We start from the raw sequence: 25,155 nt of genomic DNA, 5'->3' as shown, positions 1-25,155 counted from the left end.
AAAATGTTGACTTACTGCGATAGTAATGGATGGCCCTGTCTGTGTGTATCGACTGCCACGTAACACTTGTGGCCCCTTGTTCCACGTTAAAACAGGTTGTGGCTTTCCGTCGTTTTCACAAGTTAGAGTGACCGCCTGGCGTTCAGCGACGGTCAAGTGACCCGGGCCGCTAGTAATCTCAGGTCCGTAAGCTGAATTAGAAACACAAATCAAAGAGTTCTATACATAATGATAATCCATATACCTGCATTTACAGTTGTAACCAATTCAAGAATGACAAAATAATTGTTGATAATGCACATCCTGAGTAAATAGTGAGTAAATCAAAGTACTGGTAGTACTGAAATTAATTTTGTTGGTGAGCAAATCAAAGTACTGGAGTACTGAAAATAATTTTGTTGATTGAGCAAATCAAAGTACTGAATGCACTGCAGATAAAGTCATACTATACACTAATTCTAATTCTGTGATAAATATCAAATGAAATTGCAGCAGAAACACAAACAATTTTTGTTAGTTTAATAATCAAAGTTATTTGATTACCAAGGACATTGAGGTAAACATCTGCCCACAAAGTGCCATGTTTGTTGGTTGCTAAGCACTGAATGACCTGAGAATCCAGCTTTTCTAATTTTGTGAATGTCAGAACATCATTAGCTAATGTCCGACGAGGATCTGGTACTTCTGTAAAATGAAGGGGAAATATGTGTTATTTAAGAATGTGATAGTAATAATTTATGTTAAAATTAAAAACTGCTGAAAAGAGTATAGATGATGCACAAGATGTTAAAAAATCCATGACGAATGGTTCTTGGATTCATAATACATTGCATCATAGTTAAAGGAAAAGAAATACAATGAGCATTTGCTTTAATGCTGTCCATGATCAAATCATTATTCCATGTTGTCACAAATGAAAGCATTATCAACATATATACATATTTCCTAGATTACCTATGTTGAATTGTATTCACCACAGAAACAGGGCTGGGGAAAAGTACTCGTCCGCTCGTCTAGACGAGTGGATTTGGCCATCGGACGAGTGAATGTTGACATCATTGTAACATGAATAAATCCGAGGTCTATTGATATCGTAATCAAGAGTCTAGAGGTGTATCGAAAAACAAGATGTCACAGCGAAATTTGCTTCAGTTTTTAGCGACATTCGCCTCAAAAAAATCTTACCAGTAAGCTAATGGAGTTCAAAATATTATATACCTACTACATTGGAAAGTAAGTTAAAATATCGACCCTTTAAAAAGATATCTTTTTTATAACACTTGCATACAAAATTGTTTGGGAATTAAATGTTTTGTCGGTCTTCTTGTAAAACTGTCTGTTAGTCATGTTATCCCGAATCGGCATAAATACAGTTCTAACAATCAAATGGATATATCTAAAACCGCTGTAGGCTAATATATACAGTCACATCTACTTATTTATCTGACAAATATTGCGGACAAGTAAAAATGTCATTCGGACGAGTAGATTGTGATGAAGCACTTGTCCAACGGACGAGTACATTTCAAATTTTTTCCGCAGCCCTGAGAAAGATCCTTGATGTGAGAAAAATAACAAAATTTTGGTCTGTTGATGGAGATATTTTGAACTTGAGAAAGAATATGGCTGAACAGCAGTTGGCAAGCCTCGTGATGCCAAACTGTTACTTTGGTTGACCTTCCTGTTCATAGAAAATTTTATTTCAAGATTCTGTTTTAAGAAAGACTGACCACTGATAGGTTTTCCATTGATGAACCACTCAACAGTTGGTTTAGGTAATCCCTGTGGTATGCACTGGAATGTAGCGTCTTCTGTCACTCCAACGTCTTGATTCACTGGAGGGGTGGCCCAAGATGGTTTGGCTGTAAGATGTGAAAAAAATCATCTAAATTAGTGAACTAGAAAATGTCTGTAAGTCTTACATGGCCCAATTACATATCAAATCTGAATGGTATGCGACTGAACAGTATGGACCAGGACAGACATGGGTAACACTACATGACTCCAATTTTATGACAAGGACATAAGAAATTGTTGTTTAAGTCTATGAGGGACCTTATTCTAAACACCAGAATTATATTATACAGTCTAATCATGCAATCTCACACTGAATTAGTAAAATTTTCCAGTATTTGATATAAACTGAATGATGAAAGTTCAAACTAATGTTCCACTGAAATTCAGGTTGATTTTCAAAATTAAATAGTGTTAGTATAAGAAACCACTGTTCATCATTTAAAGAAAACAGAATAAAAATGGCTAAAATATATATTTCAATTCATTAATCTACACAAGGAAATGTTTAATTTAGATATAATGCATTTAAAACTGATGTCAGGTAAATCACCCCTCAAGGCACATTTGGACTCTTCTAAATCAAAGACTGCAGCAATTTATTATAAGTTTAAGGGGTGAACATGTCCTTTTTAGAGTTACTTACACTGGACAGTAAGGGAAAATGTGACTGTGATGCCCTTGGAGAGTTTGTTTTGTCCTTTGCACTCGTAGTCGCCTTGGTCACTATATTTTAGGTTTTTTATGACAAGTTCGTGTCCAGTTTTGTCGAGAGGGATACCACGGTGTTTCCAGGTGATGTTAGGGGTTGGACTATAACATAAAACACATTTTGTATTCCACCAATCAGAGGCTGCCATTTCCCACTCAAGTTCAAAATGGCCAATCAGAACAAGCATAATTTCATGCCGGAGTTTGTAAAACAAATGTTTAGCAAATAATCGGATTAATTCACATACCATCTAATACCCGATAACATTTGTGCAGGAATATTGTTTCTATTGGAGATGAAATGACATTAAAAGACGATTTCCTCTCGCTAACGTCATTTCAGTGGTAATATTACACAAGAGTTATATTCCATCACCACTGGAGATACTAGTCCGGCACAAATGTTATTGGGTAAGCCGTGGTATGTGAATTTAAGTCCCATTGTAAAAAATATTCATGGCTGTCAGCAAGACACCTTGATCCTGAATCTATGTATTCGCGTTTATGTTGAAAATAATGATGAAGCAAAATTTATGCGAAAAATAACATGGTCCTAGGTTGACTCTTTATGGAAATGGACACGACTGTACGATAAAAGCTTGCTGCGTACTTACTTGCCAGCAAATATACACATGAATTTGGCCGTTTCACCCAGGAGACCAGTAACCGTTCTATTGGAGTTCCACAGAACACTCACAGGAGATTTCCCCATGGCTGTAAATAAAACAACAAACATATTACCTAATCTACAACCATTACAACTCAAAGATCTAAACATCATATTGTTCATTTCACTATCTTATAAAGGATATTTCAACTTTTATTTCTTTTACAGAAAACCTTCTTCAATACTACTGGAACACTTAAATTTAAGTATTAAGTATTAAGTATAATTTGAATTTTATTTTTTAAGTTATGCTATCTATGAATGCTCCCATCAGACTTTTCAGGACTTCAAATTAATTTCCTTGAATTCAAATATTCATTCAATGCAGAAAAATATTAATGAATAGTTTTATTTCTTTTCATGATTGATTTATGGCTTTGTGCAAAAATTTCACATTGGTTCAAGAAAGCATCCCTCGATTTTCTAAGCACTCTGAGAGCTTATTGGCTTGAATATGGTAATTTCCAGAATTTTTTCCAACAGGAAAATACATGAAACAAAAACACTGATTCGTCAGTGGACATACATCCTTTTGTCTGTATGATTTTGTCGTCGCCCTGAAGGAAAGATCGGAAGACGCTCTTCTGCCAGGCGTTACATACATAGGCTTCACCATCTCGGCTATCGGATGGAATCACGTTGGCAAAGTGGAGATTTCCTGAGAACAAAACCAGGCATATAAGAAATCAGAAGCAAAATAATTGGAATTTTATGTCAATTAACAGCTATGTGGTCATTGAAGGATATGTCAATACTTTAAATTTGTTGAAGGAGAAAAATCATCAACCTACATTTTGCTTTTGTGATTGTTATTGTTGACCTCAAACTCGCTTCAAAAACATGTGATGGGTTTATGTTAGAATTTCAGATACATTGAACTCATTTACCCCTGAAGACAAATTTGAACTGTTCTAATTCAATGCTGGAACAGTCCATTATAAATTTTCAGGGGCCATGACCTTAATCAGATCTTTACCAATACCATTTCAAGGAGACATTACTTTTTGAGAAAATTTCCATTCATCAAATTTGTTTCAGTCAAAATTAAATCAATGTAAAATATCCGCATTTGACCTTGACCTACCATTACAATCCTTAAGAGCATGACCTTTGACCTTGACCTACCATTATAATCCATAATAACATGACCTTTCACCTTGACCTAACATTTTAATCCACAACAACATGACTTTTGACCTTGACCTACCATTACAATAAAAAACAGCATAACCTTTGACCTCGACGTAACATTATAGTCCATAACAACGTGACCATTGAATCTGACCTACCATTATAATCCATAACAACGCGATCATCCAGTTTAATCCTTGATCCTGCACTCGATGGGTCATTGGTGTCCGTCCAGTACACAATAGCTTTAGGTATACTAAGAGGAGGGTTACAAGTTAACGTCACAGAGTTTCCAATAACAGCATTTACCCTCTTCGGAACTGTCACTGATGGGAACGGTTCGTTGACCGCTTTAATCATTTGCACTTTTTTAGAAAGAGATCTCCCCAGAGTGTTATATGCTGAACACTGGTATATTCCAATATCGTATTCTGATGTTTCTTCTATAGTTAATGAACCTCCGGACACTTCGGCCACGATCCGCGTGATATTTGTGATAGGTGATATATATTCTACAGCATCAAAATCTATTTCTCTTCCGTTTTTTGTCCAGGTGTATCTACAAAACAGGAAACAAAATAAGTCAGTTTTCATTGGAAGTTTAGTAACGAACAAGAGGCCAAGAGGGACTATATCGCTCACCTGGTTTGTTATGTCAAGTAATTTTCTGAATACAAGTTCAATGTTTATTTCCTCCTGTCCTAGTGGTAAGGGGTGGGGTGTGTTTATGCTGTATAAAATAAGTTGTTTGGTAGATAGATATTACAGACTTACTCTGGAGCAGGTCGGCCGCTGGCCTGGCAGGTTAACGTGATTGTATCGCCCTCTTTAAAGTATACGAGGACGCGGTCGCCCTGAACACACTCAGCACAGTCTCTGTAAGGTATGGGGCTCGGCTGTTGTATCACATGGGGTGGGCGGTTAACTGAAATACAAGTCGGGTCGTTAGAAGGATGCACGTAATGTTAAAACTTCATATCATATCTAAGGAAACAAGTGAAAGCTCTGGGAAATCCTTCAAATCTGAAATGCTTACCTGGTAAGTTTCACATCGTAATCCTAAAACCTAGCTATTCTATGATATTCCTATGTATTCCAATGATATTTCTATGAGCTCCTTATTGTAAGTCACTGAATCGTGAAGTACAATTTATAATCATGTAGTGGCATTTTAAGTGAAATAATATTCACTTATATTATAGAGATATGAAAGCAAATTATTTCATAGTTGTTAATATTCGCAGGAATTTTAATTTTGCAAAATTCACAGTTTGGTGGGAGTTATTTTCCAATTGTATTCCATATTTAGTACCTAAGTAACCTTCAAAGGCTACAACAAAGATTCATGAAAAAAAATCCCTGCAAACAATAACTTTACACCCACAAGACTAATATAATGACTAAGAAACAGACATATTGAATGCCATGTTTACGGTTTCTTTGGTATACATACCTATTCTCTCTAGGAGAGATGACGGAATATTGATGAACAGCAGTAAAGTGGTGACAAGGTTTTGGAATGCAGCCATCTTGTTCATTTTGTCAAGAACAACTGATGAAGGAATGCTTCTGTACGACTGAAAAAGATGATATTTAAAGTGAGGTTCTAAATATGAAATTCAAAAATAATTTTATATAACATGTAAGATGCTGAACTTCAAAAGTATTCAAAATGAAACTTTAAATTACAATACCAAAACTTTTAACCTTTGTTTTGGTCGATATGGTGTTAAAACTACCTGTTTGGATCTGAATTATTGACCTCAAACTATGAGACTTACCTATGACATGGTCTGTAACTGACCACTGTCTATATGGAATGTCTGACCCCTAAAGGTACAGTATGGAATGTCTTCGCTTCGTCCTCTTGTGAAACATCCTATCTGAAAAAAAAAAGAATTAACATGCTAGTATTAACAAATATCATCTCATTCTGTCTTTTCTGTCTTAATTTTTCAAAGTTTGATCTGGATTGATTGATTTACCATCCTTTGAACAACCAGGTCATTTACTGAGGCACCATGAAGGTGAAGAAAAGCCGGAGTACTGGAGAAAAAACATTGACTAGAGGTCAGTACCTGGCAACTGCCCCACATGGAATTTAAACTCATCACCCAAAGGTAGAGGGCTTGTGGTAATATGTTGGGACATATTATCTCTTCTGCCTCTACCGCATTATCTTTCTAAAGCACTAGAAGTATTGTTTCACAGATGTGTATTTGTAAACATGTGCTTATTTCTAGGCATGAATATATCTGTGAAGAGATATTTTTTCCTGGAATTAGGATTACTTGTGAATGTGAACTTGAAGACTTGCTGATAAATAAGAGGCTTGTTTGCAAGTAAATCTGGTAGCTTTTGGAAACTCATGCATCAACAAAGATATTAACACAAAGTATATGTATAATTCAACTTTCAAAAGATCATACTTATGTAGATATATATAACTGACTTTGGTACGTAAATGACCTTGAGATGTGAATGACTTATAAATCCAAATGACCTTAATAGCAAAATAATCCTGATATCTAAGTGACTATGACTTTGATATCCAAATGACCTTGACATATGAATGACCTTGATATCCAATTGACCTTGGAATCTCAGTCACAATGACTTAAATATGCAAATGACCTTGACATTTGAATGACTTCAGTAGCAAAATAATTTTGAGATCTCGGTGACTTTGCCTTTGAGATCCAAATGATCTTGAGATCTGTTTGACCATGATGATTCCAAATGACCTTGATATATGATCAACCTTGATATCCAAATGACCTTGAGATCTGTATGACCTTGATATCCAAATGACATGGATATCTTGAGATATGAATGACCTTGAGATATGAATGACCTTGTGATCCAAATGACCTTGAGATCTTAGTGACATGGAGATAAACCGACTGTAGGACTTGTTAAGTATCTAGACAACTGATGTTTACAGCATGACAGCGACAGATTTACATAGAACTACAGCAGTATACAAGCTAAGTACAGCATCCCATGTATAATTTAGGAGAGTCAGCCATTGCTGGGTATTGATTCCGCTTCTGGTTATGACACTCCCGAGAGGGACACGATTCTAGTCCATATTCTATTTACCAGCATGCCTGACACAGCACAACTAAAAACCGTTTATCACTGCTCTCATAAAGATTCAAACAAATGTTAGACAATAACTCATGCCTGAAATCCTATATGGCACATAACCATACAGAATTGTGATTTATTTAAAGAGACTAAGTTACTAGATATGCTTGCTTCAAAAATGATAAATCCTGATGAATGATTAATGGTATTGACATGTATTCTCATTTCTAGTTTAAAAATTGTTTAAATTTTCATCAATATTCCATGATTTAAGCAAAATCCTTGATCTAAATTTCTCCTTAGGAAAGCTGTATAAAATTCAAGAAAACCAAGAGGCAAACGTATTTGTCTTTGAAAACAAATGCCTATGACAAAAATGACGAAAAAAATTAAAGAATTTAACAAAACATTGTATTGTTATGCTTCCCTATGGGGAATTTCTAGTTAAGGAATAAGAAACATTTTTAAATGTTAAAACAGTTAATAAAGGTTTTCTTCAATCTGACCTTAACAGTTTCATATTGAAATTTTTACCATGAACATCTACTGCAATCTGTTTTTTGCATTTCATTCACAAGAAAATATTTGTAAAAGATAGTCAAAAGCTTATGAAAAGATGGTTGTTTTAGTTGTTTTTTTCTTTAGACCTGAAACGTAGTTTCAATACACAATATGACACAAACATAAAACATTAACCAATGATTTCAAGCTATTTTTACCATAATGTAACAAATATGTAACAGTTTTAGATTTGACAATACAAGCATCTATAGCTTAGAGGACATCACCAATATACACTCCAACAAGCCTGTCATAAAACTTTTTTACTGGGTGCACAATCTCCAACCAAGTGTAATGGAGACGCAATTATCTCCCCTTTGGGCCCCGTTAATCAGTTATAGGATAATTACGACAGAGGAAGAGTACATCTGTTGAAGCAGTACACAAAGGCCTATGAAATCCTTTTAGGGATCCCGCGGGAGTTGGTGGGGAATTTGATGGTATCGCACACTCTCGGGTCCCTGCTTAACTATTACGATCAATTACAGATATCAATAGATACGGCTGTCCTCCATTACATGGGAATCTCTACCATATGTTGCTGGCTCAGGAAAAAATTATTATTACGATTTGAACTATTTAATAATCATAGGCATAAAAATCATATAGACAGGGAATGATATCAATCTACATTTTTTTTTTGTAGTATGTATATATTTTTTTTTTTTTTTGGGGGGGGGGGGGGGGCACGGTGATCTAGTGGTTAAGATGTCTTGACATATAACCACAGGCCTTCCATCTCTGGGTTACAAGTTTGAATCCCATGTGGGGCAGTTGCCAGGAACTGACTGCTGATTGGTGGTTTTTCTCCGGGTACTCCGGCTTTCCTCTACCAACAAACCTGGCACATCCTTACATGACCCTTGTCTTAATAGGACATTACGGCTAAAACAACTCATAATGTAATAATTTAGATATACAGTACACCTATGTTGCATGTACAGAGGCTGAAGTTTAAGCTAATGTCGCAGCCGAATTTATATTACACTTTTGACAAATTAACCGCTACTGGAAGGTCCTTCTATAAGGGTTAAGGAGATTAAATCAGGTTCCACCATCCATCAATTGTGTTGTATCTGATTTGGTTTCCCACACTTATACAGATGGACCTTGGAGTTGCGGTAAAGTTGTAAGAAGAGTAATATCTTTTAATTACACTAAGACAATAGCTTAAAGGCTGCACTAGGATTGGTGTTTCTACTAGCCAATCAACCTTTGAGAAATGACATTGCATGAGGCCTGAAGTTGCCAGGATGGGGAATTATGGTGAATTCTGCATTTTGCTCTAATTTCTAACCAAATACTATGCTCAGAACAAATTTAATACAATCTCTCATTTCAGACTAATTAGATACAGAATGAAGAATCAATATTGATTATATAACATCAGACATTAATATTTTATCTAAATTTTTAGAAATAATGATTCCTCATCGTCCAGTAATCAAAAAGCATTCACGTTCAGGCTTACTGTAGGGCGACATTTCAATAAATCAACATACATTTTAAAATGACTACGGACGTCAGAGTTTGTTAAAATGCATGAAACAGAATGGAAAATAGCATGCTCGTGGGTCGTAAATCTGCGTTGTTTCAGAATCACAATGACAGTTATGGGTCGTGAATCAGAGAGTGAAGAATTATGGGATAAATAATGTGTTCACTCCAACTCCCCTCATCATTCCCCCCTGGTCCACCTACATATATATTCTAAACCCCAAACACAGCCTGTCATTCTCTCAGTCTTAAAAACTTCACACTTAGTGATCTATCATGAGATGTCTCCCCTGTAAACCCCTTTCTTTTACTACCCCATCCTATGTACTATAAATTAGTCTCTCTCCATTCCTTTGTTTTAACATGTTCTGTAACTTTTCCATATATATATATCCCTATATCCCATCACAAATTCATTGTTATTGACTCTCAGAATCAAATTTCATATTTGAGTGAGATGCATGCTCCTTTAAACCGTTTCCTTTCACTACCCCATCCTAAGTCAAATGTACTGTAACTCAGTCTCACACCACTTTATTATTTTAACTACTCATCTGTCCAAATTTATGTTCTTCGACTCATCTATTTAACCAGGTTAAACCCCATTAACGACCCTGTTATTCTCTCAGTCTCAAACTTCACAGATGCTGTTCTCGAATCTCCTTACAGCCCCTTCTTTCACTACCCCATCCTAGTTCATGTGCTGTAACTCAGTCTCAAACTCCACTAATGCCCGACTTCTCATAGACCCTTAGCTGAAATTCTTAAACACTACCTATTGTAACTTGTCTGTCATCATCCTTAATTTCAACACCCACCAAAATCTTGTTTATTCAACCTTTAGCATAAATTGTAAAATCTTGTAACCTCATCAATCCCCTCTCTAAATCACTCCTCCCCACTCTCTATTTATGATACCCCTCACCTCCTGCGAAATACACATATGATTTGTGTTGAATTCCCTGACCGGGAATCGAACACTCGGGTCTCCAGAGTGAAAAACTACGGTTCTACCCACAGAGCTAAGAAGTATACTCCGTCAGCTGAGTGACAGAGATGGTATTTAACACTAAGTACAAACCACACCGACCTGCTCCTTTTACACCTATATGGTGTAATATTCCTCTAACTCCCTACCCTACCCCTAATCTCCAAATCCTTTGAAAAAGTTTCAATTTCTAATTCTCAGCTTTTTAGGGTTTTGAGAAGTTGTTATTTTGATTCTTAGCTTTTAGGCTTTGAAGAAGAAGTTATCTGAGTACTAAAATTTATTGTTCTCAACTTTTTGTATGATTATTTACAATGTCATGTGTCTAAGATCTTTTCAGCTTAATTAAAAAAGATAGACTTTTCAATGGATAAAAATCCTGAATGACCATTATCTGTATTACAAGTTATCTACCGTATTCGACCTCAAAAGTTTCCATGTCACTATAAGTGCCCTTTCCCCTTTTTGAGGCCTCATTTCAATGCCCAGGCATAAATAAAGACCAAAACTGTCGAACTATATAGGTTTGCAGTAATTGCATCTTATCAAGCACCTTTTAATTTTTTAATTTTTTAAACGCCCTGGGCGCTTATTGGGTCAAATACGGTAGGCCAAATATTTGTACTTTCTATATGAAGCAAAACCTAAAACATTCCTGTATGCCATAACTTACAGACTAGGTCAGACGAGTTAAGTCAATAAATAGGTAAAATAATCAGTTAATAGCATATACTAGCAATGATACTATATAATTATTACATCTACATTAAATAAAATCTCATGGCATTTCCTGTAATCCCTTCGGCACACCAGGTATCTATAGGTACACCATTTAATGGCGATGATCTGCATCTTTACCGAACGGGAGGTGGTCATAATCATCAACTCTCAGTAATTCAAAAGGAACATCTCCTGGAGAATGATTTTATGCTTTCTACCGCAGCGCGAGTTCACACGATACCATCTTAGAGGTAGATAAAGTGTTTAAAGTTAACAGATAACGCATAAAAAGTCGTAGCATTCAGTAGCATTCGGAGGTAACGAAACCACAAACTCAAGTGTTCGAAATTATCCGTCATTTGTAAAACATTTAAAACCACTAGTTTCCAATAAATCATTTCTTTATGGAAACTACAGTGTTGCATTAAAATTTCATCGCAGGGATATTATCGTAAACACATAATGATAAGTCATAAGTGAAATGTTACGGATGCTGAATCTGAGAACTCGGTGAACTTGAGATTAACTCCCCCAGGAAAGTATTCCATCATATATACATTATCACAAGTTTGTGTATATAACTAAATATTTCAACAAACACACAAATCTACAGTTTTACACTAAGAATTCTGCATTTAAATAATTTGTTTGTTTTTTTTTCAGATCCTATTTGCACAGCTATGAGTACTAGTGCTGATGGGCAAGTCAGATTTTGATGCCAAGAAGAATTCAAGACAATAAATCTTGAAGAAAAACCACCTGCAATTAATCAAATAAGAGCATCTGCTTAATGTATTATTGTTTTTATAACCAACATGTTTTTGAACTAGTATTTATCACTTTAATTGCTGCTAGTGTGCCAGTCTGTGAAATTTATTTGTTGAGATACAAGTTAATGATAGCTTATATATATTATATGTGATATATATTAGACAAAAATAAAGATTTTGATGCCTTGTTGACATATATGCAAACGATATTTCCATATTTTTTTGTTTAATTCACTCACCCCTGAAGACACATTTAGGCTCTTCTACATTAATGATTAGACCATTCCATTATGAAATTTCAGGGGTGAAGGATTTAAAGAAAATCTGGGGTGTTGTGTGTGGGGGAGGGAGGTGAGGGGAGGGGAGGGGGTGAAGGGGGAGGGGTTAGAGAAAGGGAGGGGTCATGGCAAAATTTACTCTATGGGTTAGTTAAAAATATTGTATGATGAAGAGGATATTTATTTCAAGTATCTTTGACTACAAAAGGTCAGGAAAATATGAAAGTAATAAAGGAAGCATACAAATTCTCCGACCTTTAGAATTATGACAGATGTAGAGGGCAGATAAAACACTCACCTTATACAATAAAATTCCGTGATAATTTGACGATGTAGTTCCCAGGTAAATAATCCAGAATTTAATTAATCACTGATAAATGTTTGGGCACTTTGATCTCCTAAACACTACTCCTGTATCACTAGGCAAGTCACATATCCATGATAATCCTCAGGCGATGGAGTGAGCAGACGTCACACCAATCAGCATCTGAAACAATAAGCGGGAAAATTGTAAAGGTCAGTTAACAGAAATGGCAAGGAAATCATGTAGATTATTAAAAATTTTCAATAAATTTGCTCAGCCAGACAATGTAACAGGAGAGAAGAAAATGTAACGAGTCGAACCCGGGACCTCTGAACACCAGCCGGATGATCAATTAAGTCCAATGTCTGTATACTACTCTCTCTTTTCTTCAAGTCTTCACACCCAAAGACAATTATTCGTAAGTTTTTATATCCCCTTGCAAAGCATCTCTCAATGCTAATGAAATTTAAGATAAATAAAAGGAGTTGGCGGAAAAAATGGCAAATTTTGTATCAAGACAGAAAAATAATAGCGGCATGACAAAGATTCGAACCTGTTACTTCTGAATATTAGCCGGACGGTCCACTGATTGAGCTGTCCTGGTCACCGACAAAATGACCAAGTCCAGTCTGTTACAAAATGTACATGTTATAAAGATAAAATATATTCCATATAGGTAGAAATTTCCAGTTTCTTTTTCCTCGATAAAGCTGTATAAGATGCACTTGTAATAAACTACAGAATTACCAGAAAAAAAGTGCATCATCGAGTTTCAATTTTTCTATAAAAAGAACAAAAAAAAAGAAAGATTTTACAAGAGCAAACGGATGTATCTACTTGACAAGATAACAGCACAATAGTGGTAAATGCACAAAATGTCAATCATACGTCCATTCATATAAAACATCAAAATATATACCTTTTTAACTGAATAGAAATAGCCATTTGAAGTACAAGTACAGTACTTACATAAATCCTTTTAACTGAATGGAAACAGAGTCATTTAAAGTCCAAGCAGTACTTTATATATAAAGTCACTAGCCTTCACCTCAACTATAAACACGACATGTTGAGGTCTATGATGACAAAAATCGGGGGTTTAGGGAAGTCCCCGATCGGTACTTGACTTTGGTTGAAAGCTTGAAGTAGCTGTCTGGCCAATCGAGCAGACAACAAGCCAGAGGTTAAGTAGATATTGAAGTACAAATTGATAAACATCATATACTGCCTTGATGTGTCAATGTGAAACAGGCTCTACTGTCATATCGCCTAAGACCATGGTTAGTACTTTTTAAAATTTTAATTTAAATTTTTTTGAGTTAAGGATTCCGGGAAAATCACTGAGATGGTCAAGCTGAGACCATCTTCTGTAAATTTTTAAAAATTTTGATTTAAATTTGTTTGGTTAAAGATTAGGAATTATTACTGAGATTGTCAAGAAGCACAATATTCTGACAGTGGCCTTTCACCTGGACGATACTGGTTTGATTCTAATTTTTCACCTCAACATTGTAGACACGATCACCTGCCTGATTATGTAGTATTTCATGTTTCATCCCTCTGCACAGTATCAAAAAATATTCTTTTGCACTAATTAGCCATTTCTGTGAGCTAAAATGTTCAGAGAAGGCCAGAGGGAAAAAGCAAGACTGAGGAAAGTTAAGACAAACTGAGAAGGCAAGAATAAGGAGAATGAGGGATTGAGAGAGAGCAAAATGGAGAAAAGTCAGAGAGAGAACAAGATAAAGGAAATCCAGAAAGAGAAATATCGAGAGAGCAGGATTTTGAAATTTTAAAGAAAATGAGAGAGAGCGAGCAAGATGGAGAAAAGCCACAGAGAAAGATGGAAGAAAGAGAGAGAAGAAGATAAAGGAAAGCCAAATAGAGAAAGAAAGGAGAGAGAGAGAGAGAGAGAGAGAGAGAGAGAGAGAGAGAGAGAGAGAGAGAGAGAGAGAGAGAGAGAGAGAGAGAATGAAAGAGACAAGATCCATCAATCTGCCTGTGAATTGCTATGAGGAGCCATTTAGCCTGACCTTAATTTCTAATAAACAAATTAACGAGTCTGTTTTCACAGATCATCTTACCCTCATAATTCCCAGGATCATGACATGTTATTGAAGCCTACAAAAACATGGAAGCATCTAGGCCCCTAAGTTAATGAACAGGCTTACACCAATATGCATCCATTCTTTTCTGACAATCTTGCGTAATTATGCATGAAGTTATACGGCAGAGTTGTGATAAGAATGCAATGGCGCCAAACCTCCCTGAGGCCTTAGAATGAGAGCTACCACACCAGCCCTCGAGTGGTTCCCCACCTCCAACATTAATGACCATCTTGACATTTTATATTTTGTTTCTAATCTCCGCCTCGTTTACCAGCGATTGTGCAGTGATCTACACCCCACACAAAACTAGTTAACCAATAACATGGGTCATCAATAACAGGCAAAAAAAATCGAGACACTCGAAAATCAGCAGATCTTTTAACAATGATTTATTTCAAATTGCAAAATAATCTCAAATATCTTTGAAATAAAACGCTGCCACTGCAAAATTATCAGAGTATATCTGATCGTCCGGCATCAGAGAGAAATGCCCTGCCATCTGGTCCTGCACAGATCAGCTCTTTCATATTAATTTTTTTTTGTATGAGAGCATTCGGAACCAAAAACAAAGTTAATATCCGGCCTCTAGGACGACAAGATCAGCCACTGTCTACGTTCACCTGATACGTTGGTTCGCCTCCTGACATTTTTGTTCCTATCATAACCATTGTATCTCGATTTAGGCGATCCGACAGAACCTCTAGTCTTAGATTCTGTCAGTTTACCAAGCTGCACAAAAACAGCTGTCGTTAAAACACAACAGCCCCACACCTCTGGTCTACACCTTCAATGTGGTGTATAAAATAATTTTTTTACAGAAAACTGTTTAAAAGAAGCAATTTTAAAAATTTAACAAAATTTTATCCATCGTGGGTGTTCCATCATTTTTGTCAGGGACAACATTTGTGTTCTTGCGACTGGATTCAAAGTAAATGATCTAGCTTGAAGACCATATTGAATTAAGATTTACTTTTCCAACCTTTAATTCTTATTTCATCTAAGAAAATGGAGCTAAAGATATATCTCTATACATTTATATCTGTTTGTGATTGTCCTATAAATACCTAAAATCTGACTGTTTAGAAGGAATTTTACCATCCTTGGTGCCCTAAACACGTTATATTTCCAAACAAACAGTATATATATTTGACACGAGTGCCAGAGTGTGAATGCGATGAGTATACAAACATCTCATTACTGACCGCAGATTGGCAGTAGCTCAAGTGCTTGTAGTGGGTGTTCTCTGACAACCGACAGGCTGACGGACTCCTGTACTCCCAGCCACTGCCTACACTTTCAAAGTCCAGGTATAATACACTTTCCCAAAATCTCAACAAACCTGATAGGCCTGTGATACAAATGGTTGTGACAATAGTATCTGAGCTAACATAAGTTACATACATACAGCAATATACCAAGTTGTAGCTGGCACTCAGTTATACCTCAGAATAATAGTAATCAATGCCATGGACTTTCCTCTAAAATTTCATACTGTCCAAGGTATTATTGGTCCATTTACATGATGCGATAATAGATGAAAACCGATCGAGAAATAATTTACTTTGTGCTAACAGCGTAAGTAAACCCATGTCTGGTAATAAGTCCATGCCTTGTAATAAGCCCATGTCTGTAAGTAAGCTTGTGTCTGGTAATAAGCTTATTTCTGTTAATAAGCCCATGTCTAGTTATAAGCCCATGTCTGGTAATATGCCCATGTCTGGTAATAAGCCCATATCTGGTAATATGCCCATGTCTGATAATATTTCCATGTCTGGTAATAGCCCATTCTGGTAATAGCCCATGCTGTATAGCCATGTCTGATAATATTTCCATGTCTGGTAATAAGCCCATGTCTGGTAATATGCCCATATTTATCAATAAGCTCATGTCTGGTAATATGTCCATGTCTAGTAATAAGCCCATGTCTGGTAATATGCCCATGTTTGGTAATAAGCCCATATCTGATAATATTTCCATGTCTGGTAATATGCCCATGTCTAGTAATAAGCCTATGTCTGATAATAAGTCCATGCCTGGTAGTAAGACCATGTCTGGTAATAAGCCCCTGTCTAGTAATCTGGTAATAAGCCCCTGTCTAGTAATAAGTCCATGCCTGTATGGTTTAAGACCATGTCTAGTAATAATTGAACCTTTAATATAGTTTATATTGTTAAGTAAAAGGAGACAATCCTAAGTTACATTACAATAAGCAGAGCAGACTGGTCCTTGTCAAAGGAAGACTTTGTTTTTATACATTATAAATAAATTGACATTAACGGAGAAATCTGTCAGACAATAGAATGTTTGTGACAGTTGTTTAATAAACATATCAAAACTATTTTAATACTATCAAACTGCAATTCAGCAGTAAAATAGATATATAGATACCCAATACACAACATTTTAACTTGTTTTCCTGTAGACTGTTTCATAGCTTGTTGTAAACATAGTACAGTTTTATATAATTGTTCATTTGAGGTATACAAGTCTATCAGTCCCAAAAACCAAAATAGAAATTCAACATCAAGTCTGAAAATAGTACAATAATCAAATATACGCACCCAAGTCTCCTAACAGCGCCTTTTGTACCTCCACGACTGAAGAGTTACCATGCTATGAGAACATCTGTTATACTCAGTATTACACTCTAGCCCTAGGATACTGGAGCTGGCAGAACTCTAACTCGATTTAACATGTAATTGTTTAACATCAGAAAATTCTTCTTTTTTGTTACATCAGTCAAAACATCACGGTATCAAACGGATTCATTTAATTAGGCAACACCGACACTATAAATGTCAAAAAAATTGGATAGCTCTATATTCATACAATTAAAGGGGCGGCCTATTCGTTTGTGTATAGATAAGGATTAATGCTGTATCCTGTCTCTGCCCCACGATAAATAGACATCATTTCAACTCGTATCTTTGCTTTTATCATTTGTTGTGGGCTTTTATTTAAATTTTTTTTTTTTTTTCGCTTATAGTACATCTGAAAATTAGTATATATTACGATAGATACTAATAAAAGCAGAATGTCATTATTTCATAGCAAACATCATCTGTTTCATTATAAATTCATTACCGAAAATTGAGATATTTCCCTTGGGAAATTCCTAAGTGTTAAAAATAAATAATTCAAGACTACAAAAAGTACAACTGCACAACTGCCTTTCACAGATGACTTTAAAAAAAATGTTGAATATATTAAAGCTCATGTTTTTCTCAATGACTAACAGAATTTACTTTCAATTTAATATATTTCTTTTTGATTTTTGACAGATTTTTAAAATCTAAAAACTTACTGCCAATGTGTGACTGTTTTGTCGGATCAAACAAATTATATTTACTAATGTAAGATTTGCTATCAATAGATGTTAAATACATTAAAAATTTTGATTCAGCACACATTTTATGACTTAAGTTGAGCTAACCCCAAGCCTGAGGAAAAAATAGCTTTTACACTTTTACAAATTTTCTTTTTTATGAATAATGACTCCATCATATGACATCTGGAAAACACGTCCAGAAAGCATCACCATAAAATTATAAATAGCATTTTAATTTGTTTTACTGTGCCTTATAGATTAATGTTACTATATATTAAAATAGTATTTAATCAGATAAGCACCCAGGGATGTTCCTAACAACTATCAATGTCTTCTCCTTTTTCATTTTCCTTCTCTATTTCACAATCACACTTTACTTTAAACCTATTTTTTATATACCATAATCACCATAATTAGCGCCCTTCCCATATAAGCGCCCGACATTTTTCTGGAGAAGGAATTGAGGTTGCATAAATGCCCCATCCCATGGGTTTAACAATGTTTTACAACATTTGATGCCTCTAACATCAGAATTGAATCCCATATTACATGGACTTGTGAGTCTTTTATATGTGAATCATAACATAATAATATGTTTCAAAAAATGCATGGTTACAGTTACAGATTAATGTACCCATTGAATACAGAAAGAGTTCAAATATAGCTGACTATCCGCAACTTACATTTTGGTTCACTCATAAACCCGCCCTTTTTTTTAACCAATTTTTAAGCATTCTCGGCGGTAATTACAGCGAATACGGTAGAAAAAGAATGCTTTTGCTTTTTTCTCACTCGTGTAACACACTTTGTTTAGCTTATTAGATTGAATATGTTATTTTATCATAACTAATCAAGCATTGATAACATTCCAAAAAAAAAAATCAAAAAAAATCTTGAATTTAGTTCAATATCCTTAATTAGAGTCCATGATTGGATACCAGACTAGGCTGGCCGATCTGTTCGGTAATTAACATATAAAAGCACTGTAATGAAGATTAGAGATTGTTTCCCTTAACGAGTCATAGACACCATAATTGTAATCCTCCGAGGTCATTAGATTAAGGCTGTATTAGATATCCGACAATTAAAATCAGACACAAAGTAATTATTTGTGTAAGTGATGTCAGCAAACAGAACGTGTGATATGGTATCAAATATTATCAATCTATTACAGTTTTCTATTTTTATGTGATGTTGATGTGTGTCATTTTAAGCATGTTGTTATTACCAAAAAAAATATAAGTATATATTCAGTCTTGCAATAAGCCTATGTCCCAGTAATAAGGTTATGTCTGATAATAAGCCCATGTCTGTAGCCCATGTTCCAATAATAAGCCCATGTCTGTATCCCATGTTCCAATAATAAGCCTATGTTTGTAGCCCATGTCTAGTAATAAGCCTATGTCTGGTAATAAGCCCATGTCTGGTAGTAAGCTCATGTGTGGTATTAAACCCATGTCTGGTAATAAGCCCATGTCTGATAATAAGCCCATGTCCCTGTAATAAGCCCATGTGTGATAATAATAAGCATTTTATATAACAAATTTAATAAGTGAGTAAATTGCCTGTCAGTTCCTGAGATCTATTTATCACTGAGCTCTCTTTAGGATAAATTCATGAACTATACCGGGACCATTTTAGCTAATCTCACCATTAAGTTCCAATATATCATATTATGGTCGTTGTCTGAATACTATAATTTTGAGTATGATCCATTTTTTCCCAGAGATGATGAAACGAACACAATCCTTGCCTTGTAGTGAACACCATTACCCATAATAAGCTAAATCATGTCTAATTCATTCATCAGTTTTATGTCTCGATCCAGAAACAAGCAAGTCTTTTTCCTTTATGGTAAACTGGCACAGAAAAGTGTGAAATAAAATTAAATATTAAATAGGACTTTCGGAAGTCCCTTTAAGCGAGGAAGCTTTCTGTGAGAGCTGTTGCATGTGAAAGTAGATTACCGTCTTGTTTTTTTCCTTTCATCTAAGATTTTATTTAGAATCATGTGGCTGTAAATTAAAAAGTTGATTAATTAAATGTTGATTCATTTGATATAGGACATCCTTTGTATGTAGAAAACTACTTCTTTGTATTGTAAACTTTAGGTCACTATCACAGGCGGAGAAAAAAAAGAGAGAAAAAAAAACACAAAAAAAAAACAGGATAACAATTAATGCTATGTTTTATACTTTGATTAATTAAAAGAATTCTTAAATCTATTGTTATCACTTCTTTTTCATTTGAAATCATACATTTATAGCAACAAAATATTTTATCAACACCATCAAAGGGACAAAGAACATGTGGTCTTGTTTGCCAAGTGGTCGTTATACACAGGTCAACGTATGTTGAAGTTGTCTGATAAAGCAGGTGGTCTTTATATAGAGGTGGTCACTAATGCAAATGTAATCATATAATTTCCATTAAGATCTGTCCATGTATAATTTGATTTATCTCAATGTGATGACATAAGTTTTGCTATTAACATAAAAAGAAACATTTATGATCTTTCATAAACTGCTCAAGAGGACATTCACCCACTCTTTAAAGCTCAGCTCTCTATACTGAGAAACTTTTACAAGTAGGAGTAATTCTATAAGACTGGCAGTAATGGAAGGAAAATGTGCCAGTTAGTGTGATAAATCAATTAATGAAGATAATCCAGTAAGTATGTATATTATATAACCCTTCACCTCAAACATTTACCAGACTCAGAAGAAATAGGTGTATTGGTATAGTCTATTACGCCATGCTACTTCTGCAGTCACCATATTGTGTCCATTACCGGCCAGCTGTGGTCAAGCAAGACTGGTTAATTTAAGTGACTATATGGCCACCAGCTATTCATTGATTCAGACAATTAGATGTCCTGGTCAGATCAAACACTTGATGTCCAGTTAGGCTGCGGTCAATACTCTCATCAATTAAGGACGACTTCTGTGTGTGAATCTTTGATCACATGGTAAACACAGGTATGGGGGCCTATTGACACTGGACTAACTGTACCCAGCCTTAGTTGTGTTATAAATACTGATGTTTATTGGAGAAAAAACCTGAGACCCCAGAGAAAATCAACCAACATAGAGACAATACAGACCTAGTAACTGCCCCACAAGCCTTTGTTAAAATATTACCTTTTATAAATACAGAAGGCTTATGTCCCCCTATCTGTCTCTAGAATGATAAATTCATTAAAATTTGACTCCATCATGTTTTTTCTCAAACATGTCTGATTTTAAGTTTCAAACTAGGGGAGATAATCTAGTATTAGAATTCAACTGAGAAAATCCTAAGGTCTGGTTGCAAGACATGTAACTGACCAATACACATACTTTCCATATTTGACCCAATAAGCGCCCAAGGTGTTTAAAAAATTGAAAAGGTGCTTAATAAGACAAAATTATTGCAAACCTATAAATTTTGGTCTTTTTTTTATGCCTAGGCAATTAAAATTGAGGCCTCAAAAGGGGAAGTGGCGCTTATAGGGACATTGGCAATTATTGGGTAAAATAATGTAAGTCCTACTGGCTATGAGTGGATATGTTGGTGTTGGGGGAGGGGAAATTGTGTGTATAATACATCCCTAGTCATTGACAGATATGCCAGGTATAGTTATGGATATAAGCCAGAGTTCCTGGAGCAAACCCAAATAACTACAGCCTCTGGCAACAGCACAACATGGACCTTGAACTTGTGCAACCTATAAGTGGAAGGAGGCTAGTCTGAGGTCATGACAATGGTTCAGACCAATTACCCCATCATCATATTATCTTATTGTCACTATAGTGAAGTGTAGTCATTTGTCAGTAATTGAACCCCAGACTGTCTGTTACACTATTGACATCACATAATCTATTGTTACAATGTAGATCATCTGTCTGGTTGGACAACCCACAAATATATCCAAGAGAAAACCGCAATGTCTGGTTGGACATATCACAAATATATCCAAGAGGGAGCTGCAATGTCTGGTTGGACAACTGACAAATACTGGTATATCACATAAAATCACTCTTGTAGATGATTACTTATGATACAATTGTAAAGACATATCCCTAAAAAACATTAAGTTTTTGCATTAATGTTCAGCTTTGGTGGCTGAATGGTTAAAATGTCCTAAAACATTACCTCTAGCCCTTTCATACCCCTGGGAAGTAACTTTTGACTCCCATGTGGAGCAGTCTAGCCCTGTACTTCTGGGTATAGTGTGTATGAAACCCACATGGGCCAGTTGACCGTTCACAATCAGTTGGTCAGTGGTTTTTCTTAGGGTACTCTAGCTCAAACTTCAAATCCTGGCTTTAAATGACCTTGGTTGTTAATAGGATATAAAACAAAACCAAAACTTCCTTAAAATAATCTCTTCTATAATATTCTAAAATAACATTAATCTAACTAAATGAAGGTTAATGTAAAGAGTTAGACTACTGGTTTCTTTACAGAATAAATACGGTAGCTATTGTCACTCACCTTGTGCAGATTTAAACCCTTAGGAATGCTTATACTGCACAAAATGTAAGGCTTACTTGCTGAATTCCATGGTGTCCAGGGTATATTCCTCCTAATGCTGTAAAATACACACGTTACTGACAGATGGCTTGTTGTATATGTAGCCTCCACTTTAATACAACATGTGGATGAAAATTCCCTTATTCCTTTCTCCAGGAGAGAATTACCTAACTTAGTCGGAGACCAGAATATAAACGAATCTCTCCACCATCAGTCTCCTCGGGAAGAGAATTACCATTCCGACACAGAAACAGTACACAGTATTCCTTGGAACATACCACCACTGACTGAGGCCGTCCGACACAGTACTAGTATCCCACAGGACGCGTGCTGTGAGAAAATCAATTTGACGATTTTCTTCGGGAGAGAAAAGGCAGCGAGTCTGCTACTGTTCAATAGGTCAGCGATACCTGATCAATCACAGAGCTTGCTGCTTCCGCTTAGGCCGTACAAAACCTGGCCTGCTTCTTAAAATATTGATACACCATCCATATTAGCTAGCCCTTCCTGGTATTACCACATCCCATTTTAACATTTTACAATTATCTTTAAGACAGCTCTTAAGCCTTTCCACATACAGCTAAACCTTATTTACATGAAATCGTTTTAAACATGAAACCCCTGTTTATTTTGAATTTTTTTAAGTCCCAATCAAATTTAGACCTTGAATTAAACTTGAATCTATGAATAACTTGAAATTTTACAAATCTAAAAATTAAGGTCCTTTTATTTCTAGGATTTTGTAGTTCTACTGAATTTACAAAATTCTTGCATAATGATAATACATTTAACAATTTGTTGGTGTTTTTTATTAACTATATTTTTTTCAAAACAAACCTTTCATCAATTTAGCACCAATGTCTTATCTCTAATAATCACAAATAACTTTTCAACTATTAATGCATTGTCATTTTACGGTAAAACCATTGTCTTTTTTTATTTCATGTAGGCTACGTGGAAAGAATAAAAGGGATACCATTATATAATAGAATGCAAATTCAAGGCCAATATCTTAAAAGATCACTCGGCCATTTTGTAAGGCTTTAGGGAGCATATATCATGAAAGACGTTCTACGGCTGATCAATCAGCGTTTTTCCTCTGATGACGCATCGTTAGGTACATTATCTCCTACATTCATGTTACAAGAGTATGAATATGCCTACTGCATTTTAGATTGCTCCTACACGTAATTCTCTCTGTGTTTTTCCCCCAACACACATGTCGCATCTTTATATTTATGTCGTGCACACATGTACGCAGCCTCGTAAAATACAACGTGATGCTGTGTAGGTACCAGAGACTGGGTAAGTATATAACGAGTTTAATTTGATAGAACGGCATTCCAACATGTGCAGTCAGGCAAACCAAATTACCAGAGTTTCTGACTAAGCATGTTACATTATTATACATAGCAAATCTAATTCTTCTGATGATGGTATTTGGCAAGACACCAAATTACGGTGCTATTTTATAGTAAAATTACAATGCAGGTACATTACATCTGTCAAAGGAACCTCCCCATCGGGTTGGGGGTGTATGTAAAAAAGTTGAACTCATTCTCCCCTGAAGACACATTAGATTCTTCTAAATCAAAGATTTGACCAGTCCATTATAAAATTTCAGGGGTGAATGAGTTTAAGATGGGAATATGACCTCTTTAACTTCTGTGCAGAAAAATGTCAGAAATACATCTTGTAGGTGTATTTGTAGTACTGAAAGAACATACTCTTTAAGTTTGACGTCTACAAGTCTATCGTTCAACTCACCGTAAAAAACCTCAACAAAAAGTCTGTTATTGTCAGCTGGTTATTTTTCTTCTTGTGTTATGGTATATAGATGGTAACTAATGGGTTCCGTCAAGTTAACTACTTTTTAAAAAGTCAAAAAATGTCTGTAATGCATTTTACCGCCATGAAAATTAGGAATTCTAGGTAAATATTTTAATTGGTTAATTGCCAGGTAGGGGAGATAACTAAAGATATTTTTTTCATGTTTCACATTTACATGGGTTAAAGGTCGTACCATCAAAGGATCGCAAATTACGCTACAAAATACAACTACTGGTTCTCGTAGAGACACTGATTACAGCAGCAGATGGTTAAGTATTCGTTAGCTAGGTACAATTACGAACATAACACCAAACAATACAACAGTCATAGACAGAACGTATTATGTAACACTATAAAAAACATCTCAAAAGATTTCTTGTTGGGTATTATCTGTTATCGAAACGAGAGACTTCGGGGACGTGATCTGGAAAAAGTCTTAATCCATGATTAAGAGTTGTAAACAAGGGTCTGTTCCTTACAATATGACATGTGTAGCCTAGAGTTCGGTTGGAATTACCAGATAGTGTATAGAACGTATCATTGTGGGTGCTAATGTAAGCCGAACGTTTTGGCCTGATGACACAGCGGCCATTCATAAAGAGATGTACAGACTATAATCTAGTCTTATTGGAATCAGGTTTAGGTGTGGGCTAATATGTTTAATGGTTCATGGCTAGGGAGCCTGACACCTTCTAAATATATCTCTCGTTTATATCTCAAGTCATGCATTGGGTACCCTCACTGATATCATTAACAATCTTCTGGGTTTTTTTTTGGTTTGCAGAACATTCATCTGCTTTTAATTATTTTGATAATGAATGAGTTTTCACATTACTCTAAATGATATGTATTTAGCACTCTAT

At 35.4% G+C, this 25,155-nt stretch overlaps 1 protein-coding gene across 10 annotated transcripts in view; it reads right to left on the bottom strand.

Moving 5' to 3' along the window:
- Positions 1-25,155, bottom strand: part of LOC138336277 (neuroglian-like) — a 127,281-nt gene that overhangs the window by 19,308 nt on the left and 82,818 nt on the right. For 9 of the 10 annotated variants that reach the window (XM_069285697.1, XM_069285695.1, XM_069285694.1 and 6 more), the window contains 11 exons: positions 12,506-12,694; positions 6,085-6,186; positions 5,757-5,880; positions 5,078-5,228; positions 4,462-4,862; positions 3,699-3,830; positions 3,120-3,219; positions 2,441-2,607; positions 1,731-1,862; positions 544-684; positions 16-191 (listed from right to left, as the gene is read on the bottom strand). In XM_069285697.1, coding sequence (XP_069141798.1) covers positions 16-191; positions 544-684; positions 1,731-1,862; positions 2,441-2,607; positions 3,120-3,219; positions 3,699-3,830; positions 4,462-4,862; positions 5,078-5,228; positions 5,757-5,841 — 1,485 coding nt within the window. In that variant the 5' untranslated portion in view covers positions 5,842-5,880; positions 6,085-6,186; positions 12,506-12,694. Of the gene's footprint in view, positions 1-15; positions 192-543; positions 685-1,730; positions 1,863-2,440; positions 2,608-3,119; positions 3,220-3,698; positions 3,831-4,461; positions 4,863-5,077; positions 5,229-5,756; positions 5,881-6,084; positions 6,187-12,505; positions 12,695-13,064; positions 13,148-25,155 lie in introns of those variants that run through there. The other variant, XM_069285700.1, reaches the window with a different exon arrangement.

This window comes from Argopecten irradians, chromosome 12 (genome assembly GCF_041381155.1).
Source record: "Argopecten irradians isolate NY chromosome 12, Ai_NY, whole genome shotgun sequence".
In the NCBI taxonomy this organism is placed as follows: domain Eukaryota; kingdom Metazoa; phylum Mollusca; class Bivalvia; order Pectinida; family Pectinidae; genus Argopecten; species Argopecten irradians.
The sequence above is the reverse complement of the archived record's forward strand: the minus strand, read 5'-3'. Positions and strand labels throughout refer to the sequence as shown.